This window comes from Chenopodium quinoa, unplaced genomic scaffold (genome assembly GCF_001683475.1).
Source record: "Chenopodium quinoa cultivar QQ74 unplaced genomic scaffold, ASM168347v1, whole genome shotgun sequence".
NCBI classification, from domain to species: domain Eukaryota; kingdom Viridiplantae; phylum Streptophyta; class Magnoliopsida; order Caryophyllales; family Amaranthaceae; genus Chenopodium; species Chenopodium quinoa.
The window spans coordinates 4,666,984-4,686,694 of record NW_018743574.1 but is presented as its reverse complement, the minus strand read 5'-3'; the positions used below and the strand labels follow the sequence as shown (position 1 = coordinate 4,686,694).

The 19,711-nt window shown below is 37.1% G+C and overlaps 3 protein-coding genes across 3 annotated transcripts; all 3 read right to left on the bottom strand.

Moving 5' to 3' along the window:
- Positions 1-10,052: 10,052 nt before the first annotated feature.
- LOC110682203 lies at positions 10,053-11,925 on the bottom strand. Its single transcript, XM_021858472.1, has one exon. It carries the CDS (start codon positions 11,658-11,660, stop codon positions 10,380-10,382), a length of 1,281 nt encoding a protein of 426 aa, XP_021714164.1. The 5' UTR covers positions 11,661-11,925; the 3' UTR covers positions 10,053-10,379.
- A 1,283-nt stretch (positions 11,926-13,208) lies between these two features.
- LOC110682202 lies at positions 13,209-15,741 on the bottom strand. The gene is made up of 4 exons (XM_021858471.1): positions 15,239-15,741; positions 14,140-14,888; positions 13,617-14,052; positions 13,209-13,492 (listed from the first exon to the last, which is right to left on the bottom strand). Exons 1-4 carry the CDS (start codon positions 15,524-15,526, stop codon positions 13,475-13,477), a joined length of 1,491 nt encoding a protein of 496 aa, XP_021714163.1. The 5' UTR covers positions 15,527-15,741; the 3' UTR covers positions 13,209-13,474.
- An 815-nt stretch (positions 15,742-16,556) lies between these two features.
- LOC110682201 (tetracycline resistance protein, class B-like) lies at positions 16,557-19,431 on the bottom strand. The gene is made up of 3 exons (XM_021858470.1): positions 18,465-19,431; positions 17,251-18,002; positions 16,557-17,140 (listed from the first exon to the last, which is right to left on the bottom strand). The coding sequence occupies exons 1-3, from the start codon at positions 18,750-18,752 to the stop codon at positions 16,669-16,671; spliced, it is 1,512 nt and encodes a 503-aa protein (XP_021714162.1). The 5' UTR covers positions 18,753-19,431; the 3' UTR covers positions 16,557-16,668.
- Positions 19,432-19,711: the final 280 nt, after the last annotated feature.

The window sequence follows — 19,711 nt, the reverse complement described above, 5'->3', positions numbered from 1 at the left end:
GTTTCGGATATGCATCTTTTTAAAGAACACAGGCCTTTCAGCTGAAGTCCAACTTCAGTAAGATTTGTTCTCCAAAGTCATGAGTCCATGGACAATTCTGGGATATTGCCTTAACTGAGCCTTGTATCCCAGAAAGCTAATATCCGAAGCATTGCCTTCAGTTGGCCCTGTGTTTCGGATATCCAATTTTCAGCTGAAGACAATCTTCAGTAAGACTTGTATTCCAGAAGCACTGCCTTCAGTTGGCCCTGTGTTTCGGATACCCATTTTAAAGAAGTGAAGAAATTGTTTATTCAGCTGAAGCCATACTTCAATTTCTGGGGGGGCAAGAAGCACTATCAGTGCAAGTTTATGTTCGGCAGAATGAAAGAAACAGTAAAGCATTCAAAAACAAAGCAGTTGAAGAAAAGAGCATCAAATTAATAATTTATGCTCAGAAATTGAGCTACAAGTTCAATTAAGCTGTATCGGCAGCCGCCCACAAGCGGAAAATAACAGCTGCCGAAATACGTACATAAGCAAAAAAATAAACTGTTGTACGACAAGGCAAGCTGAAGCAAAAAACAAGGCAAAAAATTCAGAAAGCGGCAAGTCTAAAGTTAAGCGCATGATGAACCGCAAGATTCTGAAGACGACTGCCCGAGTTCCTATGCTTCAGCCCGAGGATCAGACTGATCAGCGTTGTTGAGCCCCATGGTGGCCTCAGCCCCAGCAGCAGAAGAAGCAGGCTTTGCACTCTGCCGAGCCTCCCTTTCCCTCTGTTCAGCCTCCAACTCCATTATCTCAGCTTCCTCTTCGGCTTCCTCAGCCTTAAGAATTTCAGCTTCGACTGGAGTTGCATACTTCATATGAGGGTCTTCGGGATTCTGGACCCATTCAGCACATTTGGACCAGTCCAGCTTCGGCTCAGCATGAAGGCAGACTCTTCGGCATACTCTGAACCCGTTTCTGAAACCCATTTCATATTCTTCCTGGGTATAGACACGGACTTTGAGTAGAGCCTCAGCATCAGCCAGCTTCTTCTTGGTCTCCTCCAAGTCTTCCTTGGATTTCTTCAGCTCATCGGCGAGCTTGGAGGAGGAACCTTTCAGCTCATTCAGCTCCTGCTGAACTTGGGAAGCCTTTGTCTGAGCCTGGGCCACTTCAACTTTTTTGGCCATCAGTTGATCCTCAGCCTCATGGAGTTTAGCTCTCTGAGCTTCAGCAGCAGCAGCAGCCTCTGAGAGTTGGACATCCCTGGCCTGGAGCAGCCATTCGGCTGGCTTCAAGAGCTTCTAGTCGTTGCTGCACTTCAGCTTGTGCAGCAGCTCCTTCCTGAATACGGCTCTCAACGGCAACCTTGAATTTGGAGACGTCCACTCCCATGTGCTCCTGGAGGAATTTTTCCCCTTCCATCAGTGGGGGAAAAACTTCCTTCTCCATAGCGTCGCAGAAGGTTTTGAGGGCTTCAGCAGCTTTTTTCTCGTACTCCTCACCCTTCTGCTGCTTCTCTTCAGCTGCTGCTTGCTTCAGCTTAGCAAGCTTTAATTCCTCCTCAGCTACCTTCTTGTCGTGCTCGGCAGCATCTACCCTATCTTGTAGGGTATCTATCAGCTCTACAGTGAGAGTCTGATTGTGCACGAACTGAAAACAGGAGCACAAAATTAAAAAAAATAAAGGTAAATAAAAATAGAGCTGAATTTTAGAGGAAATAAAGACAAGGAAAATTACCTGCATCATCAGCAGTTGGTTAGACCTGGCTGGGTCAGGAACTGATCTGCTGGATTCGCCCATCTCAGCAGTGGCCTTCAGCGACCAGATTCTTGCCCTATCTACTTCGGACATGCCAGCAAAATCGCCGAAGTAGGCTGCAGCACCTTCACGGTTCTGACCCCATATGAGGTCCCAGATGTGATCTGGGATTGGAATTCGGGGGGCCGAGAAACCCATTTCTCCAGATTGCAGAGTCTGGAAAGAAGGAAAGGATGACGAGGGAGCTTCTTTAGCTTTGGATGGCTCAGCATCATCCTTCTCAGAAGAGTCAATTACTATGACCTCTTCTTCTTCAGGGGTGAGGACGAAAGCCTCAACCTCTCTTGCAATGTATGCCGTGAAACCCTCAGCACTGGGCATCACGACATCCTTATTATTGTGCTCAGCAGCACTTTCCTGAATTGCTTCTTGGACCCCTCCCTTAGATTCGGGAGTTCTCTGATCCACCTCCATCTCAGGAGGTGGCGGAGGGGTCTTTTGAGGTGATTGGGGTGGTGGCCGGGGAACCCTCGACGATCCATTGCCTTCCTCGGGCTCCCTTATTTCAACGCCGATGGTCATCGGCCTCCGCTGAAAGTCATGAGGGCCGATGATGGCTATCCTTCGGCGCCTTTTCTGAAGAGGCTGCTCGTCCATGTCTGAGTCTGAAGACTCTTCTTGTATTTGGTCTTCGGGACGAACAGGGGCTTTCCCTTCTCTGTGTCTGTTACTCTCTTCAGACTGTAACAGACAGGGGGGAGGAAGAATGTGAGTACAAAAAAAAAAAAAAAAAAAAAAAAGAAAAAAAAAAAAGAAAGACAAAGTTAAGTCTGAAAGCTCACCGAGGTCTTCAGCAAAGCCTCGTCTTCTTCAGCTGCCCTAGCTGCAGCTTCTTCTTCAGCAGCTCTGGAGGACCCTTCTCCTCCTTCGCAAGCTTCGAGAACCCGTGCAACCTCTTCGGCTGTACGGGCAGCTTCAGCTTCTTCGTCCAGCAACTGAAACCAGGGGTCTCTCTTCTTCCACCAAGGCTTCTGCCTCTGATACAGAGCAACAACCTCAATTTGGAAGTGGGAAGAGTCTAGATGGACTTCCCTATGCCTCGGTTCAGTGATAGACGGGGCCCGATCAGTTACAACTCGTTCTCGGTTGACACCAAGACGAGCGTAGTTAATGCCAACGTTGGTCTCGTCCCGCTCTGAAAAAGAAAAGGGGAAATGTCAGTTCAGATAGGTTGGCACAGCATAAAAAAGCGAAGTGAGAGAAGAAAAAGAGATAATTAAAAAGCCTCGGCCCCAGCCGAAGAAGCTTACCATCCTTAAACTTTCGGCTGAGGCCAACAGTTGCTAGCATGTTCTCTTGGAAAACATAATGCGTATCGGGGAGCCAAGTCTCTGGGATATGCTGCATTCGGCCGCTGCCCCCCCGGTTCGGCAGCTTGCCGAAGATATGTTGTTGATCAAGGTTCGGATCCGGCCCGTTATCTGCGGGGGGACCTAGACTTCCCATGTCGGGATCAGGCTCAGCAAGGTACCGGGGAGCGCTGAAGACGCAAGGGTGGCCCGGATCTGTGGGTGCCCTAACCCAAATCCATTGACCTCTCCAGTCCTTGTCTGAAGAATCGTTCGGCCACATGGTTAGGTACTGGGGCCGGGACTCAATCCGGTACCACCCAGAACCATGGCTTCCGTGCCCACTTTGAATATTTGGCACTAGCCGATGAAGCTTTTTGAAGCAGTGCAGGTTCGGCACATACTTGAAGAACTTGCAGACCCATAAGTATGTCATCACCCTTCGGATGCTGGTGGGAGTTAACTGACATAGGGAGATATTGTAATGGATCAGCAAGTCTCGGACGAATACGTCCAAAGGGAACCTCAGCCCGTACTGAAGCTGTCTTGTGTACACCCCCACATACCCTGGGGGTGGACGATGGATTCTATCGGATGCCGCGGGCATTCGGCACCAATACCCATCAGCTTCAAAAATGCCGTAATGCAACTCAATTTGCTCGGCAAACCGATATTGTTCGGCATTCTCCACCCACCATGAGTAGGGGCGGTTCTTTATCATGGCCGAAGCTACTTCGGCATTCTCCCACTCTGAAAACCCGGGGAGGATATCCCAAAGGACAGCGGGAACTTCATCGTCCCGTCCAGAAGCGCTCGGCCCCTCCGTTCTCTGAGGAGGAGCCGAGGAAATTGGAGTCGCCCTAATCCCTTCAGCAGGGTCAGACTCTGGCCTTTGTCCATTCCAGGTCCCAATCCTGTTCCTAGGATCGGGAATTGGCCTTGCTCTTCTTGGAGCACGGGCTCTACCTCTAACTCCTCTTGCCATTGATTATTTCGAAGAAAAAAGTCGAAAAAAGAAAAGGGAAGGAGTTCGAATTCGAAGAAAAATAAACTGAAATCAAAGGAATTTACCTTAATCTGAAGCGAAAGTTGCCGATTTACGAGTTCGTAGTGGCAAGTCTCAGTTTCTAAGCTTAATGCTCGGGGAATTTGCGAAGTTTTGATGCGGGTTCTTGGTTTCTCTCGAGAATTCTGGGTTTGTGTTGGTGAATAAGTGAGGAGAGATGACACACCTCTGTTTATATCTCCAGGAATGGGATACGGGGAGTCCGCGTTTCAATTTCTCTTAAATACCCTACTAAGTAACCGTTAAACACACGACCTTGCGATTAAACTGCCCATTATCCGTCCAACTTCCACCATCATCCGCCTTAACCGTTGTTATCTCATTAATTACGGTTTAAATTCAAATTTTTGGATTAATTAAATCATTTACTTCCCTCCTTTTCTGAATTAAATCAAACCCGACCCGTCATCCTTCCAAATCGGGTCTGGGGGGCAAGTTGTTTGGGTCCAATTTAGTCCAATTGGGCCTAGGTATTAAATGATCCAATTAAAAGCCCAAGGTCAAGGTTCAACTCTCCAATTGTGCTAAAGTCAAAGGTCAGCCCTCAAAGCAAGCCAATTGGGCTAAGGCCCAACCTCTCCATGAATGAAGAGGTATAAAAGCCATCAATATTCATACATTCATGGAGGATTCATAGATTCATATATTCTCATATATTCAAGAAAAGCCTCAAGCAACTAATTCTCTTGCATAGTGCTCTCTTTCTACACATTGTACTGATTTTAGCATCGGAGGGGCCTTCCTCGGCAACACCCCCGAGGCTAGTTTACGTGTGTTTACTGTGCAGGAAACCTTCGGCCCAGCATAACTTGGACCGAATCCAGTCTTCTCCGTTTCAGCGGACCTTCGGCAAGGTCCCATTGTTTTCACCCGAAACACTTGTATGTGTCAAAGGAGTAATAACTCAAAAATAATGATATTGATACTCCAAATTTGTACTTGATCACGAAAAAATGTGTTATTATTAACGATGAAAGTATCAAATTTAGTAGCTAGAAATAGAAGGTTTTTGAAATCGAAAAATCTATTTCCATGCAACTATGTCCCTACATAATGAAGCACAAACTGGTTTTGTGTTTAGCAGAGCACAAACCTCTCCACCAAATTAGAATATCAACATATGCACATGTTGGGTTCAATTCTATATTGATAATTGACTACTTAAGGGGACCAATTTTGAAAACTTTTTCTTAGCAATATCATTAGTGATTGGTGAGTATACACTATACTGGGCGGCGAGGGCAATTGAGGCCAATTCTACTTTCTTCATGACTTAAATTTTCAAATTATACGTGTAAACAATTAACATCCTCCCTTTAATAGGTTTTTTTTCCCTACATAAAGAGAATAATTGATCCCAAATAATAGATATAGTATAAATTTATCACGTGAAATTTTGTTAAATTAAACTTATTTTAATGTGTGGTATCTGTATTATATAACAAATTTTTACAATCACACAAATTAAATACAAGTGAAAAGAACAAAAAAGAACGGAGAGTATACTTGTATAAAATCCAATTAGGTCAATTATTATAGGTCATATGTATTTAAATGCAAACTATTAATAAAAATAAAAATATAATATTTAATATCATATAACATTCAAAGTATTACATACATTTATGATACTGTATAAAAAATATGAATGCACCCAAATGATGACTTGTATGTCACTCTAAACAAGGCTCTTGACTCACTTATAAGTTAGGTGCTAAGGTCTTATCGTATATCTTAGAGGTATAGGTATGAAACTCGTATCTTGTTTAGTGATGTGAGCGTGTATAATTTGGTACTGTATGTAGTAAGGATTCCTTTATTCTTTTACCCTCAAGTGCCTAGCTTAGATCACACATGCTAGATCACAAAGTTGTAAAAGCAAATTAAAGGTCTAGCTTAGTTAGGGTTCTCCTTAATCCTTAGCTTATCATCACTAAAATAAAAATAAATAAATAAATAAAATTAGCTTGTCATATTTGCACCTTGCTGCGTAGATCAGATGAATTATGAGTACATAGTCCACGAATCTGAAAACAGGCATATAAAAATTTAGTAATATATTCCTATGTACTGTATGTAACTTCACAATTTGCTCGATCTTATCAAATCATGCTCAACAGTCACTAGTCATAAACTAACTTACTAGTCCCCTTTTAAAACACCTGGTTAACCAATGAGCTTAAAACAAACATAATATAAAATCACAACCACTTTACTTTTTGAAATAAGAATATACGCTTTATGTCTCATATGAAGAATGTCCATCTGCTATAGGAATGTAAAAATCCGCCTTGATTACACACTATATCATAAAATCGTTGGGATAACAAAGAATTATACTCCACTATATAGTTTAGTAATATACAAGTACAAATTATACCATTAATTAAAATGCATGATAATGGAGACCAAGTTGGATCAGACAAGGCTAAGCTAAGGACGGGGCGGCTGCAAGAAATGCTGAAATTCAAACATACTACACGTAGTAGAATCAGATATGCGAATATTGTATGCAATTAAACATACTTCTCGGTTTTAGATTAAATAGTTAAATGCAACAGTTTGATTGACATATAATTACTTATGCAAAATTTTAATATATTTATTTATAAAAAGTTGATATATTGAGATAAATCTATATAGAGGGGCGGAGCTAGGGGGCTGGGGTGGGCCATGGCCTCCCCCTTGACTCAAGATAAATATTAAATTTAGCTTAAACTTGTTATAAGTTGTAGTGTAGAAGAGTTGGTTTTTGCCCTGTGATTGTGGACAAGAGATTAAGAGTTAAAACCTAACAACATTTTGTAGGTTTTATTTTTATTTTTTTTATTATTATTTTATATTTTTATAGTAAATGTAATCAACAAACTCAATAATAATTGCGATTTGGGAAATTACACATACATAGATATGATCTTGGCCCCCCTCACTTAAAGATTTTGGTTCCCCCACTGAATTTGTCGTTGCATATTACTAAAAATGCACGGTTAAATATAGAAGGTTATCTGAAATAAAAGAGAGTATATTATATGGTCATTAATTTGGTATTGGTTAACCATGCAAGTTAAAACTAAGGCGGCAAACCCTTTATTACGATTAGATTAGAGGCATATTAAAGTAATTAAACAAGAATTTAGATAACTACAATGACGAAGAACACATCACTTTAGTACATACTCAGCCATATATTTATAGTTGTTATTTACAGTATTAACATGTATTATATCATTATTTACTACTAAAATGCATACTTTTAGGGGGGTCAAATGGATTAGGCTCCCTTTCTACAGGCAGCCGTAACTTTCCCATTTTCTTTTAGCTCTTCAACTTTTCTTATCCATGTTGGAGTATTATTATATAATGCTCATTAAAAGCTACACCAAGTAAACTATTTTTCATTATTTATTATGTTGTTGAGGTACTCTATAATTTTATAGCTTTGATCCTTAAGCTGGTCACACTCTAACACAGTACATCCAATTACTTAAGAATTGAGATAGAAGGATTATATAGGAGCCATACAAAGTTTAAAATTTCCTTGAGATAGGAATAAGGATGCATGTAATGCAGTATCTTGTTATTATATATGTCTTTCAAAGATAAATAGGATTGAGTTACCAAATTATTATAATAATTATATACTTGTATATTATTCTGTGTATCTTACAACAAATACAGTATTATATACTTGTATAAATAAGATTAAGTGATCATTTAATTTTATAAACCATAAACTTTTTTGCATTAAATCGTAAAAATGTTATTTCAAAAAAAAAAAAAAAAATCGCGTAAAAATGTTGTGATGGAATTGCGTGATTGGACACTTCCACCACATCTAAATCAAGATTTGCATGCGGTTTCATCTTCAAATTATATTAAAAAAGTCATCACTTGTATGGATTCGACACTCTCCTTCCCCGTGACAACATCAAGGGATGACAGAAAGAGTGATGGTGGGAATTAGTTTAATTTGCGGACTTCATTTAATCTATTTATATCTATACTAAAATAATATCCGCTTAACTCATCTTTTCCCTCCGTAACTTCTTATTATCTCGCCCAAATTATTTATTTTTTCTTGTAAATTTCCACCAACTATAATTTAGGGATTTTAGTTTATTTATTTATTTTTTCATTTTTTCCTTTCTCCTTCCCTATATCCAAGTAATTTTTTTGAACTTTTTTTTTTTTTTTTTTGAAGGGAGGAAATTTTTCGAGTTGTTCTACCTTAAATTTGGTGGATACGAATGGTTTGTTCAATTTTCTACTTTTTGCATTCAAAATAAAATTTTCTCAATATCCATACCAAATTTATATTAAAAATTACTCCTTCAAATTCAATTATTATTATATCTTTTTTTTAAAAAAAAATTATTATTTCTTTTTTTAAGGAATATATTGATCCAGAAACATCGCTTGGATATTAACTAGTTTCTCACTACACTATTCCGTATAATTAAACCTTGAAAAAAAAGGTCCAAAAAAGATTGTGTAAAGACATAAATTCTTTTGGTAGTATGCATAACTGGGCTAAGCCCAAAGAATAGAAAAAGGGACCAAAGGCCCAAAGCTTATTAATATTGGATTTTTACACTACTCGTAGTACATAATTTAATAATTACATATGCACATACTGTACCGCTGTACGCCACTGGATTCACTACATCAAGAGACCAGCATTCGCGGATCGGTGAGGCGGTACTCAAAACAAACCAATCTTGAAGTATGTAAGCCATGATTATAAATTTATAAGCAAGAAGAATTGAGCCGTTAATTTTGGACTAAATTGTTATAATACACTACAAAAATGATCTAATTGATTTTTTTTTTTGAAAAGACAGGAAAAAAAAAACACACACACACATCTATCTAATTGATTTTTTTTTTTGAAAAGTTTATGTCTAGCCAACTTTATGTTCAATCAAAAATACTTCCTATGTTCTATGATTATTGCACCATTTACAAATTTATGATCCTTTTCAATCACATAGTGTGAGTTGTACATACTGTAAAATACAGTTATATAAAGTCTTATTATATTTGTTTTAGTATATACTTGTATTAGTTGTATTTTCATTATATTATAATTCCCCTCATGATGCAATAGTAATAGAACATGGGAAGTAAAAGAATTCGAAAGTTACATCCAACTTTCTTCTAAAATGATATAATTGTGTTGTTCACAATTATTTAGAACTAATAATATTTTTGAGTGTTTTAAAAAACAGTTAGAATTAATTATTAATTTTGCAAGTAACTTATCACATGTGGACAAGTTCCAAAAAAGAAAAAAATGCACATAAAACAAATAATTAGGTGCTCTTAATAAATCAATCAAATGTATCCAAATTCCAAAATGGACAAGATGAAAGTGATGGATCTAAGCAGCACTTTTAAACTACTTAATAGGTTCTTAAGGGCTTTTATGATTTATTAAAGCGGGTTGAACTGAACTGAACTGATTGGAGTTGAACTGAATTGAAGTGAATAGAACTGAAATGAATTGTTTATAAGAGAAGGAAATTAGAAACAAAATTATCTGAACTGAACTAATAGGAGCTGAGCTAAGCTAAGCTAAACTAAAATAAAATTAAGCTGAAGAAAACAAGCCATAAAAGCTACTTGTATTAATTGTTTTTTGCATAAATATAAAGAACTTGTATAAAGAATATAAAGATTAAAGAGTACTTCATATTTATGAAGCCGTAGAATCACGACTATATTTTTTTAGTTACAACACTTACAACACTTAAATATACTTTTTTTTTTTTTAGTAAATTAAATATACTTTCTTTAAGGCTTCGTCCTTTTTATTCATTGATTAAGTTGGTGGATCAAATATAATAAATGTAGACTATAGCGGTGGTCTCTTATACACGTTCATTAATTTTTGTAAAAACTTAAACAATCGAAAGAGCCAATAAAGGAATTGAAGAAAGTAAAATCATTTATGCATAACATTTATTAAAAATACTATACAATACAGTTGGCAAAGGTATGATCTAAGTACAATTGTAAGATCTTAAAGCTAAGAAGCTACAATAATAATTTATAATATTACTCAATAGACCATAATAGTAAATTATTAAAAATTAAAATCCTAACAAAGAAAGCAAGGAAAGCGAATTTTTTCCCTCACTTTATAAGACCGAATTAAAAAAATCACTATTTGACTTTATAAATTATGAGTAATAAAAAGAAAAAAAAAAAAAAAAGAATGTAATAGTAAATTTCTAATTAATTTTGCCTTCTTCAACACCCTCTTCATCAAGGTAAGCTTTCTTCGTGCGATCAGCACGTGCAAACAGACAAATAACAAGAAAACACGTGGCATAGATCCCATGAACTTTCCAACTAGTCTTAGGGGGTTGATGCAACACCGCACGATGAAACACCGTCATATAATAATGAAATCCAATAGCAAAGCCCACAAAAGTCTGGGCCAAGCCCAAGAACTTCTGGCCCAACCCAGATTCAGTAGAAAACACTAGAATCAAATACATCATCAACATCAACAAATACATTACATATCCAAGAGTCTGCAACACTTGCAACCAAACATAGGTTGATTGCGAAGTAACGTAAAAAAACCGCAACGGCTCTAACCCAGTAATTAAACTAGAGAAGCATAGAATTGAGAAGTAAATTGAGAGGTAAATTTGGATAAAAATGATGAGTTTTTGGAGGGAGAAATAGGCAGTAATGCGGTTAAAAAGTAGAGATACCAGTAAAAATGGTAGGATGATAAAAGCGAATGAAATAACGGTTGATGCTGAAGAATGGTATTGTTTACCTACATATGGTTTGATGTAATTGTTTGTGATCTCATTGTTTGCTTTTGCTAAGTAGATTTTGGAAGTCGTTGAGAATTTGTGTAAATCTGGGATGAATGTTTTATGGAATTTGTTTGTGAAATCTCGGAATTCTGCCATGAAATCGTAGTCTTCTTCATCGTTGTTGTTGTTTAACATTGAAGGAGGTTTCTGGGTTGTTTTTTGTTTTTGGGTTTTTTTGGAAGGATCGGATGAGGGTGTTTTGGTAATTTGGGTTGATGATGATGATTTAGGTTTGGGCAGATCTGCGGTTTTGGGTTTTGGTTTGGGTTTGGATTTGGTGGAGTTAAGGTTGAGTTTAGTGAGAGTAGGTGAAGCACCGACATTTTTGGAGGAGGTTTTATTTTTGGAAGAAGACGAGGTTTTTTGTGTTGTAGTTAAAATGGGTTTAGTTTGGTTTTTTTTGGAAGAATTATTAGTGACCAAGTTTTTAGAGGAAGAAGGAGGAGATTTGATGATGGGTTTAGTTTGGTTTTTAGTAGAAGAAGAAGGGGAAGATTTCTTGATTTTGATTTTGGGAATTTCATCTTCATCATCTTGGATTAGTGTTTTTACTAGCAAAGCTCTTCGAGGTAGAAGTTGATTTTGAGAAGTGGCAAAAACTAGAAATGAAGATGAAATAAATAGTAAGTAACAGAAGAAGACATTTTTGAAGAAATGAGGAAGTGGAGCCATAATCATAGAATTATGATTATGGATCAAATGGTGAAGAATAGTAGTGGAGTGTACTAGGAAATAAAGAGTGATAGTTTAGAACTAGATCTTAAGTGAGAGAGAGAGAGAGAGAGGAAGAGGAAGGAATAAGTGAAGAAAGATGGGTGGATTTAAGCTAAGTAGGGAATGAGGAGAGAGAAAGAAGGGAGTGACGGCAAAGATTTTAATGCAGAGAGAGTGGCAGAGGAGAAGGAGAAAGTGAGATGGGGTCACACATGGCATAAGAGCTAAAGATACGCGGTTTTATGGGAAGTGTGGGCTAATCTTTAGCTAAAGTGCTTGTGTAAAGTCCATTATTATGTGATTTATGTCACTCAATTACTTAATTTTAGGGTTGTAAAGTTGGGATGAACCTAAGTACGCTTTATCTATTACCTCCGTTAAATATTACTCATAGTTGCAACTTAGGGTCTGTTCTCATACGTTTATTTTCAGTTCAGTTCAGCTCTTAATTTCCTTCTCTTATAAAATATTCAATTTATTAGCTCAGTTCAGTTCAACTCAGCTCAATTCAATTCAACTGAGTTTAGTCTATAAGAACAGACTCTTAGAATTATTTTATATCTCATAAATAATATTTCAAAATTGTAACTGATATTCAACGAAGGTAGTATATATTTAATTTATTTGAACTTATATTAATTTCATTTGTCATTTATACGGAGTAATATCTTAGCTTCTTATATTTTGATTCTTTTTATCAAATAATGAAATTTTTGACTCCATATACGGAGTATATCTTTGGGTTTCACAATACATCATTTTTCATTTTTACACTTTGTTTATCAACTGTGGAGTACTGTTTTTTGTAGAAAAAAAAAACTATGAAGTACTCTATATGCTTTAGTTGTGTAGTAAACTAGAAGAAATATATTTTGATAAGTCAAAGCTCTTAGTTTTATAACTTCGTATTACACAATGATAGTTTTATACTTTTATGAGATTAGATATGCAAGCTAAGTAACCAAGAACACTAGTAAGTTATGCAGATTAGTCAAAAGTCAATTTACTCCTTAATATTCCATACTCATTACAAGGGAGTGAGAGCTTAGTTTGATTTAACTTATTAAACTCCACGGTTGCATGCTGCGTCTGGTGGTGACAGTAAAGGGTAGACATTAGACAGTCAAGTAGTAATGACGGTGTTGACCGATGAGTGTGGACAAACACTAATAATAGTCCAATCTATTGACTTTTTATTCACTTATTAGACCCAATAAGTGCTTAGCCAGATCTTTCTTAGTATCTTCTGCTCTATTGATCTTCAGTTAATCAATTCCATAATCTTTGTTATTAACACTAATCACTTAACCTTCTTTTTTTATTCTCTTAATCCAAACTTTACTCATACTCCAAATCATCTACTGTATATAATTAAGCTAACCTAGATTTGTTTGTTAAATTAATTAAAATAAATAATTCAGTAGTGTTTCCCATTACAAGTAGATGCATGTTATAATAACAGAAAGAATCAGTAGTACATTAAATGAAAACACATGTGAGTATGTGATATGATGACAGCAAGTGAAGGGAGCTACTCAAAGATATGCTTAGCTACCACATGATCAATAAAGAAAGAAAGGTTGAAGACCGTTTTCACATTTCTTTTTCTTCATATATGATTGTCTTTACACACGGCATCTATTATATGACGAAGCCAGGCTTATTTAATTTACTCGATTAATTACGATAGTTATGTTGCAAGGGCTTATTTATTACCGCTTATCAAATAAGTCGTGATTGTACCCTTATGTGTAACGGAATAGCTTAGTAATAGATATTTACACTTGGCCTGAAACCTGTGATAAAAAAACAATCAGATGCCTAGAATTAGAACTCTAATGAGTTAGCTTACTTAGCTTAATAAACAGTGACAGTATTTGCACTTTACATTGCCTGATATATTGATTTTCATACATGTACCTGTGTTGCTAGAAGGGTCTTTTCATCCTTTGAATCATCATCATAATCTTGCTTTTCTAGTTTTGAAAATTGAAGCTTGTTAGAATGACTGCCATCTATTAGTTGTGTTTCGGATTCTATTAAACTCTGCATCCTTGCTCGTTCTCTGTCTCTAGGATAAGTGCAGTAAAGGAAGGAATAGATAGCACAGCAAACAGTCATTGTGATTGTGAAATTGATGTTCAGAGCTTTTGCAAGCGCGGTAGCATTCTCCCTGTCAGTTTCTTTCACTGCAGACTCTGATGATCCTTCTGGGACAGGCTTGTAGCCGTATACATGCTGAGCTAGTACACCAACTAGAGGTGGAGCAAACGAGTTGAGTACCGACTCAAAGGAACAATCCAATGCATAAATGCTCGTTCGATGTTTCTCAGGTACTATTTCTGCAAAAATTGGACTGACAATAGGCAATAAACATTCAGTTTTTTTATGTTCAAATTTTATATTAATTACTCAAAATATGAAATTCGTAACAAAAACATACTTGTTTGTGGCTGGCGCGTTCCATGAAGTGGTGAGTCCCATGATGAACAATACCAAACTATGCTTAAAAGAGCTTGCAGGATCATCTGGTAGTCCTAAGAACAAAATTGCTGCCAAAGGAATTGCAGACCCTGAACTTATCTGAGACAGAATAATTCTCCCAGAGTTTGGCAGTCTGTTAGATAAGATATCTCCCATTTTGCCACCAAATAAACCTCCAAGAGAATTACCAATCACATACATTGTTATGAGGAACGCGGTTGTTTCATGGGAGAAGCCAATGAGTTCTAACCACATGGGAGCGAATGAGAATAGCCCTGACCAAGGAAACGTTCCAGCAACACCCTGAGCTACAATTATCTGAAAAGATGGAATTCGGATAACAGATTTTGCTTCCAACAGTACCTTCTTAAGTTCTGAGGAGAAGGACATGTCTGAAGTACTGTCACTTCTAGTTTTATTTGCAAAGCGCGGATCAGTGGCAAAAACTTGGACTAATATGCCAACTGCAACGCTTATGATCCCGACTAAATGGAAGGCTAACCTCCACCCCGGAATTCCCATGTAAGATGTAGAGGCTATTATGACAGAGAAAACACTTCCTAGGATGGCTCCCATGTTTCCTGTTAGCTGCAACCATCCAAATGCCATACCACGGCTGCTCTCTTCTGTAGAGTCTGCAACAAGTGACTGAATTGCAGGTATTACAATGGCTAGTCCTATACCATTTAGTGCTCTTGATACCGCCACCTATGTAATTAGCAAATCTTAATTAATACTTTCTGTAGGCTGCTATATCAGTTATGTGGGGCTAATTATGATTATGAATGGCAAAAGTGCAGCTTATTAAAGATTTTTCTATTGATCATTTGAAGGCTAATGGATAGATCACATTTGACATTGAATTAATGATACTATAAAAACAGTAACAAAATTTGTGCTCCCTATTTCATTTCAATTCAATTTTAGCAAATTATTTCTACTACTAACCAACAGCATCAGTCAGATTTCAGAGATAATTGCAAAAGAAAAAGTCAACGCAAGCAACATAACCACAAAACTTGAAAATTGACACCAAGAAGGAAGAAAAGGAGGTAGACCTGGAAGAAGGTGGAGGAGAAGGCGACAAGAAAGGTGGCAGCAGCCCAAAGATATGCACCGAGAGCAATGACAAAGGTTCGATCATGGCGTGTAGCAAGGTAAGCAGCAAGAGGATAACAAGAAGACTGAACTATGCATCTGAAGAGTGTGAGGGAGCCAAGACCGGTAGGATCAATATTCAGGGCAGCTCCGACTTCTTTGTATACACCTGGGAGTAATGACTCATCTGCTCTCTCTAGTATACCTGCTATATTTGCCAGCAGCAGTGTTACTGCCTCAGGACTCATTTTTGTAACACTTTTTCTTTTGCCTCTCTTATGACTTATGGGATTAATATAATTTCTTGTTTAGTGTTAGCAACAAGTTGTACTTACACGAGGTTTGCCAATCGCGGGGTAATTTAGGAATCTTTAGGACTTTAAGGTAGTGATTTGGCCCATTTTTGGGATTAATACCATTATTTTTACATGAAAAAACACTATAATAACTTTGCGTTCCAGGCTTTTCACTGTCTTCTAAGTTTTAAACTCTGATGAGAGCCTAAAATAGTTTCTTCCAGAGCTGAAGCAACAGGTCAACAGACAGAAAATTCGCGCCTTTTGACATTTAATAAACCAAGAATTGAAATATCATTCAGATGAAGCCATTTACTCTAAGTTGTCTAGTAAAAAGACCAAGTTTAAGCACTAATTTAAGGAACCAGTTGCACATATAATATGTTAATATTGAAAAAATAAACTCTTTGCTTGTTTCATGCGTGGACTATACTCCAGTATTTAACTGGAAGATCATATAAGCATGTGAAAATATTCCACATAGCTTGTCTAAGAGGTTAATGTTAATTATTTCTTAAGAGTAGATTAAGCTTTCTTATATATTTGCTCAATTATACTATCTAACAAGTTAAAAGTTGCAGATCTTACATGAATTTGGCAGACAAGTTTCATCTTTCAAGGCTTTGCTACACATAAACGACAAAAAAATAAAAAGAAAACCAAAAGATATCACAAGTAGATAAGTCCCATTGTATAAATCACGTCTTAATTAAGCATTAACCGCTGCCTTTAGATAATAAAAATATGCTAGTAACAAAGGATACAGTAGATCATCCTTAGATTATCACGGAATTTATCGGAGTTTGAATTACATCCTAGCTATATAATATTGCTGCTAATGGAATGACAGAACTGATGGCTTTAATTTTAAGACACAATGTTTCTGGTATTACAAAAATGATAGTAGTCAAGTAGAGAAGCATGTAATATGAGTAATGAATATTCTCAAACTCAAAGTAAGACATGTATATACATTTTTGAGTAGTAAATTTGAAAAAGTTATTTTATAAAAAAAAAGATGACCTTACAATCACATTGGTTTTCTAGAATCTGACAGAGGTACTTGGGGTGGAAGCAGGGTCTTTTGATCATTTTCATTCAAATTCAAGACCATCATCACCCCCATATCCAGTACTTTTTGATTTTCTACCATTAAAACTTTGATAATCTGATTCTGAAAATTGAAGTGGGGAGTCTTCTGATAGAGTAGGAGAAACGCCATCTTCCATTAACTGCATCTCTGATTCTATCAAAGCTTGCATCTTCGCTCGCTCTCTATCTCTGGGGTATGTGCAGTAAAGGAAGGAGTAAATAAAGCAGCAAATTGTAAATGGGATTCCAATCGCGGTGTAAAGTGCCTTAGCAAGTGATGCACCATTTTCTCTGTCAGTTTCAATAACTGCAGCATCTGATGACCCTACTTCAGCTGGCTTATATCCATAAACATGTTGAGCTAGGATACCAACTACCGGAGGAGCAAATGAGGCTAGTGTAGTCTCAAAAGAGCGATCCAATGCATATATGCTTGTTCGATGTTTCTCAGGTACTATTTCTGCAAAGATTGGGCTGATAAACCATAACCATCAGTGAATGTACAAGCCAAAAGGTAAGTTCAGATAATGGTTTTGCAATTAAAAGAAAAAAAAAAAAGGGCCTAAGTGAGGAACAGGACATACTTGTTTGTGGCTGCTGCATTCCAAGTTATGATAAGTCCCATAATACAGAAAACTAAACCGTGCCAAAAGGCAGTGGAAGGTTCATCCGGCAATCCTAACAACAATATTGCTGCCAATGGAATGGCAGAACCAGAGCTTATCTGAGACAGAATGATTCGTCCAGAGTTGGGCAAACGTCTTGAAAGGATATCCCCCATTCTACCTCCAAAAAACCCCCCTATAGCACCGGCAATAGCAAATATAGTCATAAGGAGCGCGGTAGTCTTATGGGAAAACCCAATAAGCTCCAACCACATTGGTACAAATGACAATGCTGACCATGGAAATGAACCAGCAACACCCTGAGAAACAAATATTTGAAAGGATGGTATTCGCACTACTGATTTTGCTACTTCTAACACCTCCTTCATTTCTTCCCAAAAAGACACTCGCGGATTCCCCTCTTTTGCCTTCTCACTCTCATCTACAAAGCGGGGATCACTGGCAAACAGCCGTACTAGAATGCCAACTATTACACTAACTATTCCGACTAAATGAAAAGCAACCCTCCAGCCAGGGATTCCCATGAAGGTCGTTGAGGCTATCAAGACTGAGCAGATGTTTCCAAGGATTGAGCCAAGGCCACTTGTGAGATGTAACCATCCAAACGCCGTGCCACGATTACTGTCATCAGTGGAGTCTGCAACCAGGGACTGTACTGAAGGTATAACAATAGCAAGTCCAATACCATTCAATGCCCTTGACACTGCCACCTGATTATACAATCAGAACTCAGAATTGAAGATTCATAATAGTGATCCAGCAATTGAGTTATGGATGGGAGCTGTCCATAAATAACAAAACTTCAGGTCATTAAATTTTCAGAACTTTACTACTAGTACAATGTCCCCAATTGATACAATTAAATTTTTCATCAAAACAATTCCTATAGAAATATTTTTCATCACTATTTAAATCACTTATTATAAAATGTAACCATCCAAATCCAATCCAACACCTTTTTAGAAGATACCTTATGTCCTAAGAATCCCTGAATCAAACAAACTACTAACATTATGCATTACTTTACTTATATACTTGGTAGTAAATAAATTGGTCTCTGATTAGAACAAAATTCGTGAATTAGGCTCTAAACATGAAATGTTGGTTTAAAAAAGTCAACGTAAGGTAGATCAATCAAAAGCAGAAAAGTCAATGAAAAAAAAAACAGAGACCTGGAAAAAAGTTGAGGAGAAAGCGACGAGAAAAGTAGCAGCAGACCAAAGAAAAGCGCCGAGAGCAATAACATGGGCTCGATTATGGCGAATAGCAAGATAACCAGCAAGTGGATAACATGAGGTTTGAACAATGGATCTGAATAGTGTTAGTGAGCCCAACCCAGTTGGGTCTGTATGAAGTGCTGCTCCAACTTCTTTGTAAACACCTGGTAGTAATGATTCGTCTGCTTTCTCCATTATTCCTGCTAAGTTTACTAGCACTAGTGTTATTGTCTCTGCTCTCATTTTTCTGGCTTTTGGGTATTAGTTCACTTTGTTAAGTTTCTCCAGTTTTAGAGTTGATTTCTGTTTGTTGACTTGGAGTTGAATCAGAGTTTTTTAATTGGTCATTGATTCTTCCTTGATTGCCGTATTGGTAATGCTTCCAGTGAATGGGGTCCTTCTTTTTGGTCTTTAATTTCACAAATTTATATATGCGGGGCGTTGTATCGTAGGGTAGGGATTATTTGAGTTTCTCGGTTAGGGATTACTTGAGTTTTTTGGGATTACTTGAGTTTCTCAGTCTGGGGTTACTTGAGTTTCTTGGTGTAAAATGACACCTTTTGTTACTTGAGAAACTCAAGTTTTCGGGGCTACTTGAGTTTCTTGGTCAAGGATTACTTGAATTTCTCGGTCATGGATTACTCGAGTCACAATTTTTTGTATAAGGCATGATTGAGAAACTCGAGTAATCCCTTAACTCTTAGTTAAGTGAACCCCTCGAGTAACCCCTGTCCGAATCCCTCAAGTAACCCCTGACTGAAAAATTTAAGTAACCCCTGACTGAAAAACTCAAGTAATCTCTAGAAAAAAAAAAAACTTGGGTAACTCCTGCCGCATGGTGTGACTTGCTGCACCAAATAGATGTTACTTTAGTTTTTAGGTGACATAAAAAAAATAAAAATTAAAAAATAAAAATAAAAAATTGTTAGGGGAGAAAAAGTTGTATCAGTAGACATCTATCCCAAATGCAAGAATTATTAAGTACTGAGTAATTTATAACTAATCATAAACTAATAGGCAATAAATTTGTATGAAATTGTTTAAATTAGTAAAAGCTAAAATTAATTGTATTAGCTGTTGTAATAAAGTGTTTGATAAATAAGTAGTTATTTGTTTGTTTATAGCAAATGGGACTACAATAACAGCAAACTCATGTAGGAAACGATCTTAAAGTCACATTAACTAACTCACATAAATAAAAC

What these genes read in the sequence shown, in the direction of transcription:
- LOC110682201 (XM_021858470.1), bottom strand. Translation starts at nt 18,752, where the DNA reads ATGAGAGCAGAGACAATAACACTAGTGCTAGTAAACTTAGCAGGAATA. An exon ending in TCTCCTCAACTTTTTTCCAG is followed by an intron (nt 18,003 to 18,464) that starts GTCTCTGTTTTT and finishes TTGTATAATCAG; the next exon opens with GTGGCAGTGTCAAGGGCATT. An exon ending in AATGCAGCAGCCACAAACAA is followed by an intron (nt 17,141 to 17,250) that starts GTATGTCCTGTT and finishes ATGGTTTATCAG; the next exon opens with CCCAATCTTTGCAGAAATAG.
- LOC110682203 (XM_021858472.1), bottom strand. Translation starts at nt 11,660, where the DNA reads ATGATTATGGCTCCACTTCCTCATTTCTTCAAAAATGTCTTCTTCTGT.
- LOC110682202 (XM_021858471.1), bottom strand. Translation starts at nt 15,526, where the DNA reads ATGAGTCCTGAGGCAGTAACACTGCTGCTGGCAAATATAGCAGGTATA. An exon ending in TCTCCTCCACCTTCTTCCAG is followed by an intron (nt 14,889 to 15,238) that starts GTCTACCTCCTT and finishes CTAATTACATAG; the next exon opens with GTGGCGGTATCAAGAGCACT. An exon ending in AACGCGCCAGCCACAAACAA is followed by an intron (nt 14,053 to 14,139) that starts GTATGTTTTTGT and finishes GCCTATTGTCAG; the next exon opens with TCCAATTTTTGCAGAAATAG.